The 20867-nt window shown below is 52.2% G+C and overlaps 10 protein-coding genes across 10 annotated transcripts; 4 read left to right on the forward strand and 6 right to left on the reverse strand.

The window, feature by feature from the left end:
• Positions 1-68: 68 nt before the first annotated feature.
• CCOS01_01511 (uncharacterized protein) lies at positions 69-2617 on the reverse strand (the record flags this gene model as incomplete). The annotated part of the gene is made up of 5 exons (XM_060449705.1): positions 69-1462; positions 1514-1714; positions 1771-1975; positions 2026-2320; positions 2433-2617. 5 exons carry the CDS (start codon positions 2615-2617, stop codon positions 69-71), a joined length of 2280 nt encoding a protein of 759 aa, XP_060321143.1.
• CCOS01_01512 (uncharacterized protein) lies at positions 2367-2645 on the forward strand (the record flags this gene model as incomplete). The annotated part of the gene is made up of 1 exon (XM_060449706.1): positions 2367-2645. The coding sequence occupies one exon, from the start codon at positions 2367-2369 to the stop codon at positions 2643-2645; it is 279 nt and encodes a 92-aa protein (XP_060321144.1).
• A 1782-nt stretch (positions 2646-4427) lies between these two features.
• On the forward strand, positions 4428-6775 carry CCOS01_01513 (type I phosphodiesterase/nucleotide pyrophosphatase; the record flags this gene model as incomplete). The annotated part of the gene is made up of 2 exons (XM_060449707.1): positions 4428-6270; positions 6327-6775. 2 exons carry the CDS (start codon positions 4428-4430, stop codon positions 6773-6775), a joined length of 2292 nt encoding a protein of 763 aa, XP_060321145.1.
• Positions 6776-7135: 360 nt separating this feature from the next.
• Positions 7136-7705, reverse strand: CCOS01_01514 (uncharacterized protein; the record flags this gene model as incomplete). Its single annotated transcript, XM_060449708.1, has 1 exon — positions 7136-7705. One exon carries the CDS (start codon positions 7703-7705, stop codon positions 7136-7138), a length of 570 nt encoding a protein of 189 aa, XP_060321146.1.
• Positions 7706-8358: 653 nt separating this feature from the next.
• Positions 8359-10759, reverse strand: CCOS01_01515 (uncharacterized protein; the record flags this gene model as incomplete). The annotated part of the gene is made up of 2 exons (XM_060449709.1): positions 8359-8748; positions 10211-10759. 2 exons carry the CDS (start codon positions 10757-10759, stop codon positions 8359-8361), a joined length of 939 nt encoding a protein of 312 aa, XP_060321147.1.
• A 2531-nt stretch (positions 10760-13290) lies between these two features.
• Positions 13291-13413, forward strand: CCOS01_01516 (uncharacterized protein; the record flags this gene model as incomplete). Its single annotated transcript, XM_060449710.1, has 1 exon — positions 13291-13413. The coding sequence occupies one exon, from the start codon at positions 13291-13293 to the stop codon at positions 13411-13413; it is 123 nt and encodes a 40-aa protein (XP_060321148.1).
• Positions 13414-13460: 47 nt separating this feature from the next.
• Positions 13461-13967, reverse strand: CCOS01_01517 (uncharacterized protein; the record flags this gene model as incomplete). Its single annotated transcript, XM_060449711.1, has 2 exons — positions 13461-13501; positions 13763-13967. 2 exons carry the CDS (start codon positions 13965-13967, stop codon positions 13461-13463), a joined length of 246 nt encoding a protein of 81 aa, XP_060321149.1.
• Positions 13968-14304: 337 nt separating this feature from the next.
• CCOS01_01518 (uncharacterized protein) lies at positions 14305-14406 on the reverse strand (the record flags this gene model as incomplete). The annotated part of the gene is made up of 1 exon (XM_060449712.1): positions 14305-14406. The coding sequence occupies one exon, from the start codon at positions 14404-14406 to the stop codon at positions 14305-14307; it is 102 nt and encodes a 33-aa protein (XP_060321150.1).
• Positions 14407-15497: 1091 nt separating this feature from the next.
• CCOS01_01519 (translation elongation factor EF-1 alpha) lies at positions 15498-17107 on the forward strand (the record flags this gene model as incomplete). Its single annotated transcript, XM_060449713.1, has 4 exons — positions 15498-15647; positions 15703-15826; positions 15937-17009; positions 17072-17107. The coding sequence occupies 4 exons, from the start codon at positions 15498-15500 to the stop codon at positions 17105-17107; spliced, it is 1383 nt and encodes a 460-aa protein (XP_060321151.1).
• An 815-nt stretch (positions 17108-17922) lies between these two features.
• CCOS01_01520 (uncharacterized protein) lies at positions 17923-20710 on the reverse strand (the record flags this gene model as incomplete). The annotated part of the gene is made up of 3 exons (XM_060449714.1): positions 17923-19383; positions 19436-19698; positions 19747-20710. The coding sequence occupies 3 exons, from the start codon at positions 20708-20710 to the stop codon at positions 17923-17925; spliced, it is 2688 nt and encodes an 895-aa protein (XP_060321152.1).
• Between the last annotated feature and the right edge of the window lie 157 nt (positions 20711-20867).

The following is a 20867-nucleotide window of genomic DNA, read 5'->3' on the forward strand; positions in this document are numbered from 1 at the left end:
ATGATCTCATTAAGTTGCGGTTTCTCCATAGATACTCAAGAGTTTTGGATGTCAACACAAAGATCATTCTACTCTTCCGTCTCTTGCAACGCCAGCGCTTTGATCAAACCGACAAATCCGATTTCAATGGCATTCGTCATCCCATCAGCGACCAACTCCTGGTTTCCAGAAAACGAATCCTTCCACCGCCCGCCCTTACCAAAGTATACATCGACGAGAGGGAAAGACAAGCCTTTCGCGCTTTCCTTTCCTCCCGAGCCTTCATTGCGATAGTCTTCAAGCATCGCAGCCATCAGTTTCTCTACATTCTCACAAAACATCTCAGCCGTCCCTGGCTTTATGGCTTCTTGCACATCGACCCATATTGCCTCCCGCTGCGCAAACGTCAGTTGCGAGCCAAGCTCCTCGTCTTGCTCAAATACCAGCAAAGACAACTTGCCCTCAAGCCGCTGTTTCCTTTCGGGAGGGAGATGAATGTCGACAATGTCGATGTGCCGCTGGATCTGCTCTCGCATGCAGTTCATCGACCAGGTGGCCGCTGTCCACTTTCCGACCACAGTGACCCATCGTTCGATTTCAGTCTTTGAAAAGAACGACTGACTTCTGACCGGCGCTTCTCGGGCGGCTCTTTTCGCCGCGTCGTGTATCTTTTCTATGACTTGCGTGAGAGCAATACCAATGACGGCGTATCGTACTTCCCGCCAGACGGTCTCCCACAGAAGGCTCCGGATAGTGTCCGAAATCTTCCGCTCAGGATTTATTTCCAGTAGCAGCACGTGGTGCATCGCGTCCGTTGTCGTGAGTCGCGGGTGAACATCGTACTTGTCATCGAGATTTACGACATCATCCGTTCTTGCAAAGTTGTCATTGAAAGGATGGATGAGCGTCACATTGACAGGCGGCCCCTTCCAAATCTTCGCCATCCGTACAAATTTACCGACAATGGCAAACTCCTGCTTCCCGACGGATCCGATGGTGATGTAAATCATGCAACCTTCGAGGACCCTTGTAAGGTAAGAAAAGAAGTTCCAGAGGGACGCCACACTGTTGTTAGCCTCCTTGAACTGGTCCAAGTCGATCCCGGCGTCAATCATGACCTCTGTCTTCTGGACGAGGATCTGGTCCACGAGTGACGCTATCGCTGACTGTGCTGTCATCCCGCGCGTCCAGATCAAATACGCCGAAGGGACGTGCGACGCAAACTTGCGCTGCTGCTTCTTCCAAACCAATGCGTGCTGCGGATCCGGGGCGTCGCACTCTGCCTGTATAACTTTTGTCTCATGGGAATATCCCGACGGAACATATTTCTGCTCCATGCTGAACCATTCGATCCACGCTTTTGACGTGGTGACCTCGTATGTGGCTTGCAGCTCCTGGTGGAATCCGGCTTGGACTTCGAAATTCTTGAACAGATTCTTCCGTATCGCTTGGAAGAGGTCTGCTGTAGGGTTTTCGGCGACGGCTAGGACAAGTTAGCAGGATATCTCCGTTCCCACAACGTCACCTTGCGTACATTTGAAAGCCTGGCGCATCGTATGCCTTTGAAGCGGCAATACAGTCCGGTATCTATCTATGGCGTGGTTTACCATTGCCTGCCTGATATGGAAACATAGCTCTGCGTCCTCGCGGATGTCTCGTTGTGTCTTCTTCATCTTCGCCGCCAGTTCTCCATATCTGACCTCAAAGGGTTGTAAAAAGGTCGTCATCGCGCGCTCTGTACCTTGGTAAGTAGTTGAAAAGTCATATAAAGTACTTAGCTTGACAACTAACTGAGAATACTTTTCTCTGCATTCTTCGCATCTCTTATGACCTTGTCCAGAAACTCAACGATCGCCGCATATAGTTCGGACGAGAACTCAAGCATTCTCGGAGTCGGGTACAGCGCAATGTACCCTCGTATCCTTTCCAGGTCCCGCCCAATGTCAATCATCACATCGATGACTTTGGAGAGAACGTTTGAGTTGTTCTTCGTCACCTATTTTTCCGGTGAACAGATGTCATCTGCAGAGAGTCGTGATTTCCTACCAGTAGCACAAACTTCAGACCGCCCCAGATCAACGGTAGACCTGAGAACTCTGCTTGTGACAGAATATCAAAGACTCCCTGGTAATGATCCAAGCACTCGATAAGTTTCTTCGTCTTTCCCTCCCCTAGCTTCGCCTCTCTAGTCCGTTGTATGTCCCAAGCAATCCGATGAAGATCTGCTTTGGGGTCACTCTGCTTGCCAACGGTACTCCGGGATAGAACTGTGGCAACTTCATCCTTATTGAGATAAGAGTGAAGTGAATTTACGGCGTTTCTGTATGCTATCTCGGCTTTTCTGTGATGTCTTTCAGCCAGTACTCCTTGCGAAACCGCTGACAACAATGCAGTTCTTCCAACGGAAGAGCCCGAGTTTCCAACACATAGCCGCCTCCTCGGAGCAAACTTACTCGAATGTCATGCGATCAGCTCCTCTCTCGTCTTCTGTCGCATCCTCAGAGAAGCGCCGAAAGACCTCGTTATGGGGTTCCCAGCGGATGATTGGGCTCGATGCACTCTTCGGGCTCCCGCCATCACGGCTCCAAGATGGCGTCCGAAAAACGACGCTGGTGTTCAAGGAGGGAAATCGATACATGTCGCCGGAACATGTCGGCGAAGCTTGAGAACCAGTTCACAAAGGTAACGAAAGTTCTCCAAGAGGTTGATAGGCTAGCGGCGTATTGTGTATCTAGAACCTTAATTGGCTGACCGCCTAGGATGAAATAGCTGAAATTCCATTGAGACTTTTGATCCTTTTGAAGATCACCAGTAAGAGACTCGATACGATGAACCCCTAGACCTCCTTTACACCGGAGTCAATAGTAGAGTACCACCACGACTATTCAGGGGGAACCTCGGAGACCTTGACAGGGCCCTCCGACTACATCTGTTTCCCTCTGATTCACGTCTGCAGAACCTGGGGGATCACGAGACGAGGGTGATGAGACAGAAAGGAGAGGGTAAGCTTATAAAAATTGCTTGTTTTCTCAAGGCCGCCAATCAGTGTGAGCGCAGCTTCCGCGTTTTCCATGGTGGCGCCGGCTTGTGTCACAAACAGCAACCATGCCTTTTCGTGCTGAGGCCTCTGACCATGGACTATCGGCGGTCTGGACGCAACAGGAGACACAATCTGAGGTTGTATTTCCAGCTGAGGGCTGATTGTGTTACCAACTACCATCATTCACGATAGGCTTTCCGAGGAAGACCTTGGAGACGAGCTCCAACGCCTACACTGAGACGTGTTTCTGACCTCGATTCTTTTCCCGACACGATACTAGTAAGAGGAATGTGACGCCATCTGCCACTATTCACGCAGCGCGCAAGGATGCCGATATTGTCGAGTATGGGATGGCTAAGTAAGCGGTTGACAAACTAGAATGCTGGTTAATGCGCCTCTTGGCTGTCAGCTTGCTCAAAACTAATACGATAGTTACGATCATCGTACTACGCTTTTCAAAGCGTAGTTCTCAATGAGTATGGAGACAACATGAACTTAAAATAGTAGTAATAGCAGTAGCAGTGATAGGAACGCTAAAAAGAGAGGTAAGGTATTGAGCAACAACCTAGTACCTATTGTGTAGGTATCCCACTTGCTCAGCTCTCCAGCCACACGACTTCGAGCTACCGCCCGATGCGAATGGGGGGCACGTCCCAGCTGTGCCGACCCCAAGAGGTGGTAGATGCCCTCTGCGGTTTTAACCTGGGGATCACAGAGCTGGTTTATTGAATGCAGAGAATAGACTAGCGCATATTCCAGCCGTGACAGACTTGACGAAGCAGCGGCTTCTGCAGTCGAACTAGTATTGGCTTTCCTATGCTAGCAGAGAGGCCCGAAGGCGAGGAACGAAGTCAACAGTGAGAACCAAGTGCTCTGGGTACAAAGTTACGCCAGTGATGCTATAAGGTATGTAGAGATCGTGCCTAGTAGGCGATGCTCACTACGTCAAAAGGCACGCTCAGGTAAGAGAGGCAGATGGACAGAAGTCATAGACTAAGGTGACCCCAATATTGGCCGCGAGTTCGAGGAGAACCCCGGGAATAGAGCTCATTTTAGCCTGTACACCAAGTGGGTCGTGCGGACCGGAGCCACGCCGTGCTCGGCCCCGTTTCCAGACTGACGGGCCAGTGACAGGCCGAGTGATGGACCCTGAAAACGGGGGATGCAGCAAAGCGGAGCGCCACGTGACTCTATCGCTGCGATAAGCTAATGTTGCCATCAAGGTGGTCCGTCACAGGGGTTCGAGTCCCGGTTGCGATTTTGGGATCCAAAGAAATTAAGTGGAAGAATTGTTCGGCTCGGCGTTTACTTCAAGCAAGAAGAGGTTACGTCTCACAAACATCACGGGTCCATGACCTAGGAACGATCTATACTTCGCCTTTTGCCCTCCGGCACCTCCCGTCAAACCATGTCGATACGCCGTCCCAGCGCAAGGTCCCGAGCGGACCGCGACAACACGAGTCTCCTTGCCCCCGATACGTATGACGACGACGCCTCATCCATCCACAGCACGCGAAGCGACCAGGACAGCGACAGTGACGATGACCAATTGCAATTGCGTGCGCGGAACAGCCGCGAGCTGCGTGCCGCCGACAGTCTAGTCTTTATGGAAGAAGAGGAGATCGAGAATCTCGTAGAGGAAACACGCAAGAAAAAGGAGCTGCAACGCCGAGGATCTGGCCTCGCTGTCCCGAACCCCCTGAAGCTATTTGGTCGAGGCCCAGACGGCCAACGGCCCGGATCCAGAGATGGCTCATCCGAAAATCTCCTTGACGAAAAGGACAGACGCCAACAGCGACGTATGAGGAGGAAACAGAAGAAGGACCGGCTGCTGGAGAAGGCGACCCACGGCGAGGACGGCGAGCTGATGTACGAGATGGAAGAAGGGGCCATGAAGGAGGGGAGCTCGACCGGGGAAAGCAGCGAAAGGGACGATAGCGACGAACTCGATCGACAGAGACTCAAGATTGTGACCAATGCGAAGACCGATAAGAGGAGGACTTGGCGCCGTTGGCTGCTCATACACAGCATGATTGCCGTCGGTTTCGCGATCCTGTTTCTGGTGGCGTGGAAGTTGTCAATCGGCAGTAGGCCAGCACACAAGGCCGAGTTCGTCAGCAATGGCACGGCGCTCTTCGCGCCGACGACGATCATTATCAGTCTTGACGGCTTCCGCGCAGATTTTCTGCAGCGCGGGATCACACCGAGATTGAACGCTTTTGTAAAGGAGGGTGTTTCGCCAAAGTACATGCTCCCGGCTTTCCCGTCCGTCACATTCCCGAATCACTACACGCTGGCGACTGGCCTTCACCCCGAGAGTCACGGTATCGTTGGAAACACTTTCTGGGATCCGGACATGCAGGCCGAGTTCTACTATACCGACCCAGCACGCAGTCTCGATGCGAAGTGGTGGAGTGGCGAGCCGTTTTGGGTGACAGCCGAGAGGCAGGGTATTCGTTCCGCGATCCACATGTGGCCGGGCAGTGAAGCGCACATCCTCGGTGTTGAGCCAACATTCCTCGACAAGTTCAATGGCAAAGAAGTACTAGACAACAAGGTCAGCAGGATCCTCGAGTTTCTTGACAAGCCGGGCATGGAAGACAAGACTGCCAAGGTCGAAGACATGCGCCCACAGCTCATCGCTGCCTATGTGCCCAACGTCGACGCGGACGGCCATAGATACGGACCGAACAGCACGGAGATCCGGGTTTCCATCGAGTCGGCCGATGCTATGATGGATCAGCTCTTCCTGGCTCTCGAGCAGCGCAACCTTACCAACATTGTCAACGTCATTGTCGTATCCGATCACGGCATGGCCACAACAGATACGGCGCGCCTGCTTCAGCTTGAGGACCTCGTTGACACCTCCAAGATTGAGCATACCGACGGCTGGCCGCTTTACGGTCTTCGACCGAAGAACCCAGATGACCTTCAGGGGCTATATGATGGCTTGGTCGAGAAGTCCAAGACGAATCCCAACTTTGAGGTCTACCTCCGCGACGTCAACATGCCCGAGCGCTACCACTTTTCCAAGAACAAGCGTATTGCACCCCTGTGGATCGTTCCCAAGGCTGGATGGGCTATTGTCACAAAAGAAGAGATGGATGTGGAGAAGGCGCTGAAGGATGGTACGGTCTACAACCCCCGCGGATTGCATGGATACGATCACGAGCATCCCCTCATGCGCGCCATCTTCATCGCCCGCGGACCGGCTTTCCCGCATCCGCCAAACAGCCAGATCGACAACTTTCGTAAGTGGGACCCGCAAGTGTCGTGTCATACTATGAGCTCGGACTAACGTCAGTAGAAAACATCAACGTGTACAACATCCTTTGCGATTCCGTCGGTCTTATTCCAGAGCCCAACAACGGCACTCTGCGCCTGCCGCTCACCACTATGGGTACTCACAAGTCCGAGGACACGCCCCCAGAGCCCGAGGACCCTGTGCCCCCGTACACCACTACCCAGGTCCCCGCTTCTGCCAGCACACCACCAGCGGCACAGTCGGCTACCCCTGATAAGTCCATTCAGGTGGACCCCGTTTCCCAGCCAACGCCTTCCGCGCCGGCGTCAAACGATGACGAGAAAGGAGATGATGAAGAGAGCGACGGAGCCGATGAAGACGCCATGCAGAAGGGCAAGGAAGCCATGATTGGAGTTTGGGATTGGCTCAAGGATAAGTTTGGAAAGGTTTGGGACAAGATCAAGGGATCAAAGGGAGATAAGGAATCGAAAGAGAAGGATGGATCGGAATGATTTCCTGTGTAGAATTGGGTACATGATTTGGCGTTCACGGGTGGGAGGCATATTGTGGGTTTTCTTTGATACTCCCGGCGATTTTCTGTATTTTCTATAGACTGAAATCCCCAAGGTTGCTTTTTCTTGATCGCTAGAACTGACCTTTGTTCCTTCTCAACTGACCTGCTTCGCCTGTTGGTAGCTACCGCAGGGAAAGCCTCGGTGCTCACTCAACTCTCTAGCCACCAATGTCAATCCCAGGCGCAAGAGCCGGAGCCTCCAGTATGCAGTCACGTGAACCAGCCCGAAAATTGAATCCATCAGTAGCATAGGTCTCCACGAGAGAGTCCATGCTCAGGGTGCATCATGTAGCAGACTCTAGTTCATCTGACTCGAACTTCGCTTTCCCAACTGACGGTTGTTGACGCAGTTATCGGCCTTCTCATAGCCGTAGTCCACATAGCTGCTATGGATAGTGTAAAGTGGCGGTGCTGCTTTGAAGCCATGTTGAGCACTGAGGGTGGCTACTTTGACCTTGATCGAACCCAGCAGGGTGGTGCTAAGTTCGTCGCATACGAGCATGTCGTTCTTTCTAAAGACCTTTGTGGGATTCACCTGTCTTGCCAGGTCGGATTCGCCATTGCTGAGTCCCCAATCTTTGATGACGCGGAGTCCGACTCGAAGAAATTTGTACGGAATCTCGACTTTGGAATGATCGCCAGGAAACATCTCGACGAGTCCTTCCGATGTCGATTTGAGGGGTGTGATGATGGCCCACTCATTGCCATCATGCCCATCGATCTTCTTACTAATATGAAGCCAAGCCCTGGTGTCCTTCTTGAGTTCTCGAAAGGGCTGAGTGCTCGGATGGAACAGAAAGGCGAGAGATGATTTTTCCAGTGTCCAGTCCTCCGTCAGCTGGACGGCGACGGCTCTTTCGGTAGCCATGGTGACAGTCGATTTTCAGCTTCGATTTGAGGCGGCTATAGGCTGGTTAGGCTGTGGTTACGAAATAAAGACACTGCAAATTTACCTGTTCGAAAGTATTGGGAAAGCAGACTGATTCTTTCGCAGTTGCTGTTCTTGGCGAGTGAAGTGGGTGGGAGAACCAGAAAGTTGACAGTTTAGAAAAGAGATTTCCTTTCTGCTACCCGGCAAGATGGATGCGGAGGAAGGAGCTTGAAATTTTTTGAAGCACTGATAATACTGAGGTGTTTCTCAAAAGACCGCGCGGGCAAGGTTCGAAGTGAAGGACAAGGTAAAGATGATAGAATTACGAAGCTGACGGAGACCACATCACGATGTATATTCCAGACATTCGTCGGTGTAGTATTCAGTAAGGAATCTTTAGTGAAGGACATCTATCTTACTCCCCATCCGTATCCTCCACGTGTACGCTGTTTGATCACTCCGAAAGGCTTCTGGTTACCCCCAATCCAGTGCAGCTTCCTCTCTCGGTTTTGGCTCTAGTTGAGTTTCGGAATGCAGACCAGGCAATGGTACAAATCTAGCAGTATATGCCAGAACTAAACTCTACCCATGTCCAAGAATCAATATCACTTACCGAGAATGTCAACACTGACGCACAATCAAGCATTGAACTAGTTCTTGACAGCAACAGAACCGGTCATCTGCAAGCCATACTCGACAAAGTCGCGAGGAATAGCTTGCTCGATACCAAAAGCCCTATAGCCCGAATGTTTACCGGCGCTAGGGTAAAGCTTCTTGATCACGTTGATATCGGGCACGTCGATGGTGGCAAAGTGGTCGCAAACAGCTATATCGCCGGCCTTGGAAGACTCCTTCTCAGCCTGAGTGGTATTGGTGCTAGTCTTTGTGCTAGTCTTAAACATGATGGGCGTCATGCTGTCAAACTTCGGAACACCTGGTCCATAATCCTTGACAATTCGAATGCCGATGCGGAGGAATGAGGTGGTGACGTCGATCCTCGCGTCGACCCTGGGTAGTATGTAGGCGAGGCCAGTCTCGGGCTACTGAACAGGCCGAATGGTGATGAGGGGGCTGTCAGATAGACCTCGCGGCTTCTGACTTAAGGCGACAGGGGCCTTGGTGCCTGCGGCAAGGCTACGAAAGGGCCTTGTGGTCGGGTGGACGAGGAAGGCGAAACTAGCACTGTATTCGGTTCATTCTCCCTTGGGCCGAACTGTTACTCGAGGAGCGATGTTCGAGGGGCTTCCTGGGTGCTTCGCGATAGGAGTTTGTTCAGGAGGAGGCTCGGAGGAGGAGGTCGACATCCTCAATGTGTTGTTGGCATTGGTGAACGCATCCAGGGGAAGTTCTGTCGGCGGGGGACCATTTCTTCAGCGTATTGGAGTAAATATGAGACGAGAGCGCTCGCGAATGACTGTAGTGACTATGACCGAAAGAAGCGTGGGAGATTAGAACCAGATCTAGCTTTGGAAATTTCAGATCTAGTACTTATGGGAGGAGCTCTACGGTTGCCTTACAGGCAGTCTCGTACGGAGGAGAAGCAGTATCTCTTACGTTGCCTTGAGTGTCTTGGCAGATGAAAGAAAGCCTATTTATCAAAGACCACAAAAAAAGAGTTCACCACTAGTGTGGCTACATCTCTTGGTGCTAATGCTGGGATTCGAACTCCGGTACTCGCTAAGCCTGTCGTCGAGTAGGCTGGTTGGCGTATAATTGATTGTCGACCTTAGTGACCTGGACCGTCAGCCTAGACGGGCGCCTACTGGCTGGTGACAGGAATGGGTTTGAGAGGGGTCATAAAGGCTTCTTCCTATGTGTACTCCATTGAAGGTGGTGGAGGTAGGGTGTCACGTGTGGAAAGTCCAGCGGTGCCTTGAGGTCAGAGGTCAGTCGAAGCCTGGATGTAAGGTCACAAGGGCCCTGAGTGAGGCTCGACTGACTTCGATGTGAGTGTAGTCGAAGCTGCTCCCGGCTGTCGCCTTTGACCGCCACTCGCAGAAGAGTAGAGAAAGCAGCAGAGTCCTACGAAACAGAGACACTATGGCCAGGCCTTGGACACATTGCAAACGCCCTTGATATTGAAATCTGAGAATTATACAACGTGGCTCAATCATGTCTTGCAGGGAAGTGCAGTTTCACTGGTCATAAGTTCCTGGGAATTGCAACTATACCTCAAACTGGTACTACAGAATGAGGGACTCTCGAAGCCTGGGATTCTGTTGATACATCCTGCTCCGGAAGCCATAAGAGAAATTTTCTGCCTGGCCTGCGAATGTTTTGTTACAACTTCGCTTCTCCTGCCCCTTGAACATCCCATAGAACATGCAGTCATTACCGACTATATCGCCGTTAGCTTGCTGATCTGATTCATCAGCCCGAGAGCGCAGCTAACCAAAACAGACGCAAACTGATGCCATCCCCAGTTCCAAACATTCCGGGGTGAGATCAAAGCTTTGGGCCAAAGGTTCGGTTTTTGGGGCCGGGTGGCAGCCCATACCTCACAAGGCTATAAGGAATAAGACAGTGTCTTCTCTGTCCATTGACAGTCCAGCCTGCGCCATGGACCCTGAGAATCATGGGAGGGTGTATGGAGAAGTCCTCGTGCGTGGCTATATCGCCCTTTAAGAAGATGCCTACTTCTCCAGGAGGATATCGGGCAGCTAGAGCATCGTATTCAGGCACTCTAGGCACGAAATCTCGAAGAATAAAGACTTCAGCGCTGAGATGGGAGACAGGAATCTCGACCAGGCGCTCATCATACGGGTGTTCGTAGTCCTCCAAGGAATCCCAATGAATACTCCCGCTTCCATTTGCATCCAAGAGAACCGGTAGAGACGGGTAATAGAGTGCGATGTAGACCCATTCGCGATAGTCACCGGCTTTCCGGAAGGACTCTTGTCTTGGAAGCCAGGCAATGGTGTCTTTCTGCAGAACAATGAGTTCTGGAAAGAAAAGGCGACCTGAGCCGTCAAATTCGTATCTTTTGCGAATCCGACTGATGGGAGTCCAGTCGCGCTTCAGGACCACAACGATACCCCAGGGGAACCCCATGGCGTTGTGAGAGATAAAGTGTCGATGTGTGCGTTTCGGGAGGAATTGTTCAAAGCCTCAAGTATCGAGTGATCATACGCAAGCTGCTTGAATGTAAAGCCGTTCAGGAATTAGAAGATGCGGGTAGGCAGAGGTAATGTTGTTTACAGGTAGAATACGTGTCGTCGTTGGATTTGTTGTTGTTTCGTGAACATGGATTTACTGGGGAGAGGATACGCAGCAAGTCTTTCCAGAGCGTTTCAAGCTCAGCACTGGAAGTGACGTTAAGAAAAGAGGCGCTTTCCCATCAATACTCTTGATATGTGACTAGTCAGGAACGACGAAGCATCTGCGTCGACCTCCTGCCTCTTGCTTCTGCTAGAACACCAGAGGCAGCAGCCACCAAAGCATTCTTTCCGAAGCACTTTCCTTAAAGGACCCTGTTGGTTTTGACGAATTTACCAAACTGCAACATTGTATTATCTATTAGAGGATGCTTCACGATGTTACTCTTAAAGGTAGACCAAGATCCTATAGTCGTCCATGACTATGGAGACTGGACTAGCGAGCTGATAATAATGTACAGGACCCTTGAAGCATCGTACTTGCCCACACGACATGTACACCGTCAATGGTTCAAGTACGGCTTCAGATAGCCTAGAGCCGTCACCTCAGACTGCCTCTTCCGTGAGCAGGTTCAAATACCGGCTGCGGAAGTTTCTTTCTGATGAAGCTGTGATGAGGTGTATTACCATGTACTTATGGAACAGTCTGATTAGCCTGGATAACACAATACAATCGATTGATAGTGCTCGATGCCAAGACCTTAGGCAGCTGGTACCGGTTTGACTGGGAAAGAGACTATTTAGAGCAATAGAATGAAAACGGTGTGGCTGGGCTCATGAATTGGACCTCAGGTAGAATCCGTAAACAAGTGCTCTGGCTGTTATATGTCAGAGCAGTTGTGCCGGCTAATTGATCCCCAATGGCTACTCTCAGCACGCCTGATTGCGTTGTAGGTAATCACCGGATGCTGGAAACCGCAGGAGAAATCCGTTTGATGCCTGAATAGGCCAATAATTTTGCTGAAATCCTCGCGGCATTATCTAGCTTCTGAGGTGTGGTAGAAGATGGAAGAAGTGGTCACTTGCTAACTCGTAGGAATCCCTGTCCTGACAAGATGGTGGACAGGCCAAACAGGAGCTGTGCGAGAGGCTCTGGGTAGAGAAAAAAGCCTGGTTGGGAGATCTCATAAGTATTCCGGTTGGCTGTGCTGAGGGGGAAGATAAAGTCCAAAAAATGTAACACGTCGTTTCATCGTTCATCTGCCATCCTATGAACTGGAAACCTCCGTCTCTCGCATCCACACTCCATCCCCTGATCTTCCGACGTCAAATCTCTCCACTTATGTCTTCCACTTAATTTGACCTCATCCCAAGGTAATCCTGCTACGCAAGCGTGGCGGAAATTGGAGAGAATAAAAGTATAGCCCACGGCAGCATTTGCGCGTGTCAGTGAGGGGTAGATGTCCTCAAATGGAATACCGACTCTATCTGCTTCCGACATAACTTCATGCCTGGAAAGCTTTCTCGCAACGAAAGCAGAAGGTGCAGCCACTCGGGGGTCTAAACACCCCAAAGAGGCGAACCCCGTGATAATGTTATGTATCATCTCGTGAGTTCTTGAGATCGGTCGACGTGGTACGTTCGTGTTTCAACTTGCCCTCGATGAAGTAGACATACGAGTGACAGAGGCAAACCGTCGTATTCGGAGAACCGAAGAAAGCCGGTGGTAGTTAGAATCTTCCATGTCCAGCAAAGCTCTGTAGGGAGTTATCGATAGGATCAGGGCTTAATGGTATCGCTTGGGGTAGACTGCGTCGAAATCGTCGTTCCTCGATTGGTCCCAAACTTGCCAAGTCAATTCCTGTCATGTTAGTCCAATGGAAATGGGATAGAAATGATCTTCGCAGTAGAGCAATTTTCAAACCTGCGAAACACCTTGCGACTCGCTGGCGAAGTGTCGTCGCCTGCCCCGCGGGTCTTCGTCGGATGACGTTGAAGGTGGTCATGTGACTTGCTCATCGGCCTGGTGGGGCCGGCGGTTTCCGACGCCGTCCGTCGCCACCGCCGTCTTTTCTGTTCCCAATTAGGAATTGTTGGAAAATGGCCAGCAGGGGCCGTGACAAAGATGCTCATCAACTTAGCCAAACTGCCGTGGGATATGGGCTGGTTTAAACATCATTCATGAAGGATGGAAGAGCTTTGTCACGTGACGCTAGATTTTTTTGTGTCTCGGAGTTCAGCCCCTCTTATCCCAAGCGCAAAAAAGCATGGAGGGGCATGGCATGGAATACCCCTCATTCTGCTCTCGTTTTTTTTTTCTTTCTCTTTGTGGCTCGGCGGCGCTTCGTGTGAGAGAGGGGTCTTGCGCATGGGCTGGGGCGGGCGATCGCACTCGTCTTGGTCTTGTTTGGTCCTGGCGCCCCCCCTCCTACGTGTCACTGCACCGCGTTGTCCGTTTATGCTGCTGCTGCTGCGAAATCTGGTCGGATGCCCGATAGATTCTCACTTTATTTCGGGAGAGAGACGCCAACGCGATGGCAAATATGCATGCAGCCGCGATACCACCTAGCTGTCCTGGAAATCTCGCTCTGGGAGAACGCGAGAGGATGAGGATAATTGTCCCTTGACGGGCGGCGCAGGCGCTTAGAACGGGTTGTTTAGGTACCTTTCACCTGCACGTCACCCTTGAGGCCAGGATCTGTCGGACACCCATGTCTGTACACATTTTTTTTTTTTTTTTTGCCTCTTGTCTTTCTGAGATCAGATTTTTTCCAACCCCGCACCCCGTCAGAAAGCCGCATCAGCCACATTTCTTTTCGGAGTTAATGCACCGACCATTTGTGTGTGAGAGAGAAGAAGATATGGATGGGCCCGCTTGGGTTGGCATTCCCTTGACCGATGAAAGAATAAGCAGCACAAGGAGGATTTACAATGCCCCTCGATGGTCGATAATTCCTACGGAAACCAAAGGCAGACAAGGACCAGCCCCACGGAGGAGCCTTGGTTTTGAGGTGGGATGGACCATGGCGACGGCGACGGCGACCACGGCCCCAAACCAAAATGCTACGAGGAGGGGCCCCAAGCACCTGTGTCACCAAAAAGGTATGCAGGAGAAGGCTGTACCTAGCTGTGCCAGAGGGAAAACTGCCAGATACGTGACTCATACCGAACGATTGGGTTGGGCACACACTCTGACGGTCTGACGGTCCAAGAGAGAGAAAAAAAAAACCTGGGCTTCGTCGAGGGGCAAGGAGGGGCCCAGGTTGGGCTGCGCGGCAACCTACCTTGTGTGTCTGACAGGGATTGGGCGGGGTGGAGGGGCAGACCGCAGAGTTCGAAGCTGTGGATGTCTTATCGTTGGCAAAGTAGATCGAGGTCACTCGGAACAAAGCGCTCCCTCTGGTGAAAATTTTTGTGTGTGTGCCAAACGGCGCTGTGTGTCTGTCTGTGTCTGGCCGGTGAGGTATGCGTGTGGATGGGACGAAAAGAGAGAGGCACCTCTCACTTGAGACGCGGCCGATGGTCTGCCTCAAGGTGGACTCCGACGATGAAAAAAAAGATGAAGTGGCCCGACAACGAGGGGAAAGACTCAGGCAGGTCCATATTGCCCCTCCTTGCCTTCCCAAAGAGAAGGCGGCTAGCTAGTGCCCGAGGGAAAATTTGATCGTGATGAATGCGTTTGTTATTGTTCATTACTTTAGCTGGGCTGGCGATTCGACGAATTGACATCACTGGGATCTGCAGCAATGAGGCCTGGAGCTCCCACGGTGGGGTCGATAGGCCAGGATCGTTTGCAGCGCCCCCCGCGACACAGAGAGCGCGGTGAGAGCTGCAGAGTGCCCCTCCATGCCCCCTTACCTGTGACATCAACATGCCATCCATCCTGTTGCCTCAATTCCTGGGACATTCTGGGACAGCAACAAGAGCTGGATAAACGTAGATTGGGCTCTTATGAAGTCTTAAGACAATGAATCAAAGTCGAGAATAGCGATTCTGTTGATAGGAATGAACATCAGAAATCGTCTAGGCAGCTGGAACGGTATAATCATGGTTAGCGACGATGAGCTTTACCGCCCGTCGCATGCCTTAGGGGCAGGAAGGAGAGGCTAAAGGAGGGGTGACACGATACGTACCTGCCTGGAGCGGCCCCGCTTAGTTCGTGCCGTGGCGAGACTGAACCAAGGTACAATGCGCTACTTGTCCGTGAGCCACGATCTGCTAAGAAGCCATCTACACTTGGAATAAACAACAACCACCCAACCAACCACAAAAAAACTGAGCCTGTGAGTGAAAAATTCTACCTTAGGGCAATTCGTTCAGGCAAGAGCCTTTGACCCCACCTTCCTGCCTTTCCATCCCTGCAGACTTTGGCGGACTAGCCCACTCCCCCTCCCACCTCTACTCAACCCACTTCGACCCTCTCACACTCCCACTCCACCACCCAACTTTTCCACTCACAAACATACAAAAGCCTCGCTCGCCCACCAAAGCAAAGCTTTTCCCTCCTTCTTCTGCTCTTCGTCGTACATACCGAATCCAAATTTACGGATCACCTGTGCAGTAAGTATTCACCTTACCTCACTCAGCCACTTCTCTCACACATCAACCACATCATCGCGAGAATCATCACTGACTCGACGCCTTTGCAGCTTTTACCTTTCAAACACACAACTCGATCACATCCCACCGCCAAAATGGGTAAGGAAGAGAAGAACCACATCAACGTCGTCGTTATCGGCCACGTCGATTCCGGCAAGTCGACCACCACTGGTCACTTGATCTACCAGTGCGGTGGTATCGACAAGCGTACCATCGAGAAGTTCGAGAAGGAGGCTGCCGAACTCGTTAGTAACACCTTGTCCAATGGTGTCATTATTTGGTTTGCTAACTCCCTCACAGGGCAAGGGTTCCTTCAAGTACGCGTGGGTTCTTGACAAGCTCAAGGCCGAGCGTGAGCGTGGTATCACCATCGACATTGCCCTCTGGAAGTTCGAGACTCCCAAGTACTATGTCACCGTCATTGGTAAGTTCAACTCTGACATGATATCTCTCATTTTGAGGAGCGCCTGCCGTTCTTCGATGAGCGAGATCAAGTTTTATTTTCGCCTTCAGTCGCTAACCTCGACTAAACAGACGCTCCCGGTCACCGTGATTTCATCAAGAACATGATTACCGGTACCTCCCAGGCCGACTGCGCTATTCTCATTATCGCTGCCGGTGTTGGTGAGTTCGAGGCTGGTATCTCCAAGGATGGCCAGACCCGTGAGCACGCTCTGCTCGCCTACACCCTCGGTGTTAAGCAGCTCATCGTCGCCATCAACAAGATGGACACCACCAAGTGGTCCGAGGCCCGTTACGAGGAGATCATCAAGGAGACCTCCGGTTTCATCAAGAAGGTCGGCTACAACCCCAAGACCGTTGCCTTCGTCCCCATCTCCGGCTTCCACGGCGACAACATGCTTGCCCCCACCACCAACGCTCCCTGGTACAAGGGCTGGGAGAAGGAGACCAAGGCTGGCAAGTCCACCGGCAAGACCCTTCTTGAGGCCATTGACGCCATCGACACCCCCAAGCGTCCCACCGACAAGCCCCTCCGTCTTCCCCTCCAGGATGTCTACAAGATCGGTGGTATTGGAACAGTGCCCGTCGGCCGTATCGAGACTGGTGTCCTCAAGCCCGGCATGGTCGTCACCTTCGCCCCTGCCAACGTCACCACTGAAGTCAAGTCCGTCGAGATGCACCACGAGCAGCTTACCGAGGGTCTCCCCGGTGACAACGTTGGTTTCAACGTGAAGAACGTTTCCGTCAAGGATATCCGCCGTGGCAACGTCGCCGGTGACTCCAAGAACGACCCCCCTCTGGGTGCCGCTTCCTTCAACGCCCAGGTCATCGTCCTTAACCACCCCGGTCAGGTCGGTGCTGGATACGCCCCGGTTCTCGACTGCCACACTGCCCACATTGCCTGCAAGTTCTCCGAGATCCTCGAGAAGATTGACAGACGTACCGGCAAGTCTGTTGAGAACAACCCCAAGTTCATCAAGTCTGGTGACGCCGCCATCGTCAAGATGGTTCCCTCCAAGCCCATGTGCGTTGAGGCCTTCACCGACTACCCCCCTCTGGGACGTTTCGCCGTCCGTGACATGCGCCAGACCGTCGCCGTCGGTGTCATCAAGTCCGTCGAGAAGTCCGCTGGCAACGCTGGCAAGGTACGTTCATCCAACTCATCTTACTCTCATGTCTCTCCATCAACTAACATCATCATCACCAGGTCACCAAGTCCGCTGCCAAGGCTGGCAAGAAATAAGCGATCTGACTCACCAGGGTTGGTTGCTGAGTTCGCCCACGGCCTCACCGTTGTGGCTCACTCACTTCTACGGCTTTACGAATTCCCTTTGCGTGGCATGAGGACATTATGATATGGCGGAAAGCACGAATATCGAGAGGAAGGTTGGACCGGATGATTCTACGTCAAAAAAGCTTCTCATGATACGTGCCTAGTAGCACAAAAATAGAGTCCTAGAAGTGATTCCCAAGTTAAAAAACAACGTTCCAAAATGCTGTGACATGAGGCTCTCGTGATGTAATCTTCATAGCTCTAAGTAACCTCTAATCGGAGACGGGTCCCCTGCTGTTAAAGTGCCTGACTGATCATGGCAAGCCTATTCTCCTGTCGTGGTGCCAGTGAGGCTTTCCACCGTGTACTTGTCCCAAGTATGGCAGTCCGGTCCCGAGGCTTTCATTTGCTTCTCCGCATGCCACCGTGACACTGTGGACCTGAATATGGGCCTTGCCTGTCCCACGATAAATGCTGAACGATGCTCCCTTCAATCATTGTCTTTATCTGTTCTGAGTCGCAACTCTCTCGAGTCACTGATGCCTTCACTGGGCAATACTAAGTAGTTAGGCTGACAGAAAAGTTTCAAGGCGAGCTTCTGCCTCCCAAAGCTAATTACTGATACTCAGAAAGGAAGGCATTCGCGCCTTCACCTTCACCAAAGACCGCCCTCACCGCGTTTTTAGTAAACTGTGCCTAACTCTCGGTCATACAAGCTTCAAGTAATTAGGCTTTTTATACATCAGCGATAGTACAGTTGATCTACAATTATTTGGTACATGATTTTACAAGTCATCCTTTTTCGGCGTCTCAGCCTCGCCGCCCACAGAAGTCTCAGTCTCAACGTCCTCGTTGGCCGATGCTTCAACATTGTTGTCCACAGGAGTCTCAGCTTTCCCATCCTCTGCCGCTGTCCCCTCTGCAGCTTCTAGCTGCTCCGCAGGAATATCAAGCTCACTCTCACCAACAGTCTGCTCCTCTCCAGCCTCCGCGACCTCAATCTCCTCGACTGCCGCCGCCGTCGTGCCTTCAACTTCCTTGAATTCTCTCGCAAGATCCCTCTCTCCGATCCACTTCACAACACCGCCTCTCACAAAGTCCTCCGCGATGTCGAGGTACTTCCTCGCGTAGGCCTTCTGTTCGTATTTTGACAAGCTCGCGTCGGCAGGTGGTGGCACAGCCTCAAAGTTCATCTGAGAGCGGCGACCGCCGTGCAGACCGGCCTCGATACTCGCCAACTGGATCTTGTGACCCTCGTAGCCCACCTCGAGAGTCCTGCGCATCTCGAGACCGGCAAACATGTACTTTACAAGCCCGGAAACGCTGCCGTCATCCTTGGCGAAGGGAAGACCCGACAGCTCGACCTCGGGCGGCGGGCGCAGGCGTCCTTCGAGGAGATCCAGCTTCGCGGCCTCAATGTACTCGCGGAACGCAGACGTATCGAGGGCCTCTGGTGACATGGTGGACACCAACGGCTGCGAGAGCCGCAGGTCGACGGGTTCGGAGGGGTACGCGACGTCGGTAAAGGTCTGGCTAAGGGTAGCGACGAGGCGCTTAGGAGTGGCGTCCCACGCCAGGGGGCCTTCGGGTAGGTCGTCCGGAACGGTCAGGTGGAGTTCAAGGAGGTCGGGAAGGTCGTGGGCCGTTTCCTTGGCCATAGAGGGGTGAGGCCGGAAATGGAGGAGGAGGGTAGTTATGATGGGGGTTTCCGGATTCGCAGAGGTGACTGACTCCACGATGGGTGTGAGACCTGCGGGAGGCGGAGAGCTAGGTGAGAAGATGTGGTTCTTGGTTTTGGCTGCCTTGGTGATTGAAAAACTTCCTTCGTCATACTTGTGGAGTATTTGGCCAAAGGAAGCGGTTGTCGAGACGTACGGCTTGCTCCAAGGAGCATCTGAATCCAGAGCCGGGGCCTCGGTGGTCAGAGGCAAAGGCAAAACGTCGCCCTCCGTGATGGTGAACGCCTTGTCGGTTAGATTTTCTCGGCCGGCTTGCTTCACCCATCGAGACCACTGTGTAAGCCTCTCCTTCCACGAGAGCTTCTCGTTGCCGCGAGGCTCGGCGACAAGTCTTGCCTTCTTCACATTGGACTCATGTTTCAGGGCGATGGACTGTTCTCTCGGGAAGAGGGCGGAATGTAGCAGACGCTGAACAATATGGCCCAGTTGTTCACCCGTTTCGTCTTGGTCTACCTGTTCACCAAAGGCGACTTCAGTGTTCCCGTGTTTGATCCACGACACCTCAATCTGCTCGGCTGTTAGTTGTAGTCATAACTGCAATACGACGAGTTAGACGCACCTCTTTACGCTTTTTACGGTCGATGAAAGTATTGGTGAGCTGACCCAAGTTCCAGAGTAACTTCCCGTCGACCTCGCTATTAGCAAGCCAATCGGCTTTGAAGTTCTTCACAATGATGGATTTGGTAGCTTCGTCCAGCCTCTGAAGAACTGCCTGTGTCTTGGCCTTGGTGGCGTTAATCTTTAATATCGAATCCGAGATGTCAATGGTTTCGCCTGGATCGAGATAAGCCTCCCTGATGGCATCCAGTCGCTGTTCTCGGTCTATTTGCATGTTAGACAGCACTGCCGTAGCTGGGTCGCATTACTCACTCGTAAGTAGCGCAAAGAACCGCTCATCAATCCGCCCACTCAAATAACCTTGGCCGTCGACAATCTCTCTCATGGTCAAGCGCCAGGCCTCCAGCATGAGAGTCAATCCCAGCCTCTCCTTGGCCGAGCCGTCGATTTCGACGCTTGCCACAGGGGTCCAGGGCGTCAACACTTCTACAGAATCGTAGAGCTGCTTCGTCTTCTCCTTGGGCGTAGTAGCAGCTCTCGCGTTCGCACGGCTTACATATGCCCTGAGTTGGGCAACTGTGAAGCCATTGATAAGCACATCAAGCAGCGTATAAAAGTCATCGTACGAGACAATGGGATCGGAGGGCCGGATCTCTTCAAGGTTCGACAGTGCCTCCTCCATCGTCAAATCCTTATCTTCAGATGCTAGGCTCTGGCTGATGTCGAATGCCTCGGGAATGAGCTCTTCAACGGGCAATTGCTTAATATTCCGGTGGCTGCGTCTCATGTCGCGCATGACAATCGCTTGTGCCTTTTCTCCCAGCATATCAACGTCCAGTGCCTCAGATTGGAGGTACACACTACGATTGCCAACGCGACGCCTTGAGACTCGGTCGAGGGGGTCTTCGCCGATGTAGTATCTTGTCAAGAGAGGGCCGCTTCGCTTCGTCGGCCCACGGGACAAGGTGGGAGCTTCCGGTTCGGTTTCGATCGATGCGCCATCTCCTTCTACTATTTTGGGTGACGTCTGAGAAGGCTGGTCTTTCTTAGATGAGACGTCCTTCTCAGGCACCTGCCTGCTTGGCGGTTCTTCATCCCTCCCTTCTGAGATTCTGGTAAGGCGCTCCCATGCTGATTCGGAACTATACGTCCGTCGCTCGAGAAGCTGGGTTCGAAAAGGGGCGATTCGGAGTGAGCTATGAGCTCTCGGTCGGTCGAGGATTCGTAATTGGCATCGCAGGCATACACCACGAGCAAACACTACTCGCGAAATCATTTGAAAGAAAGAAATGCAGAATAACGCTGTATGAGCATTCACATGCCTTTGCGAACATACAACCATGTCACTCAGACCAGAGCTCCCAAATTTTTGCGACAGGAGCTGGATGCGATAAGATAAGAGATAAGATAACGTGGCGCGAACCTGCAGGTGC

Source organism: Colletotrichum costaricense (genome assembly GCF_030867565.1).
Source record: "Colletotrichum costaricense strain IMI 309622 chromosome Unknown Scaffold_1.1, whole genome shotgun sequence".
NCBI lineage: Eukaryota > Fungi > Ascomycota > Sordariomycetes > Glomerellales > Glomerellaceae > Colletotrichum > Colletotrichum costaricense.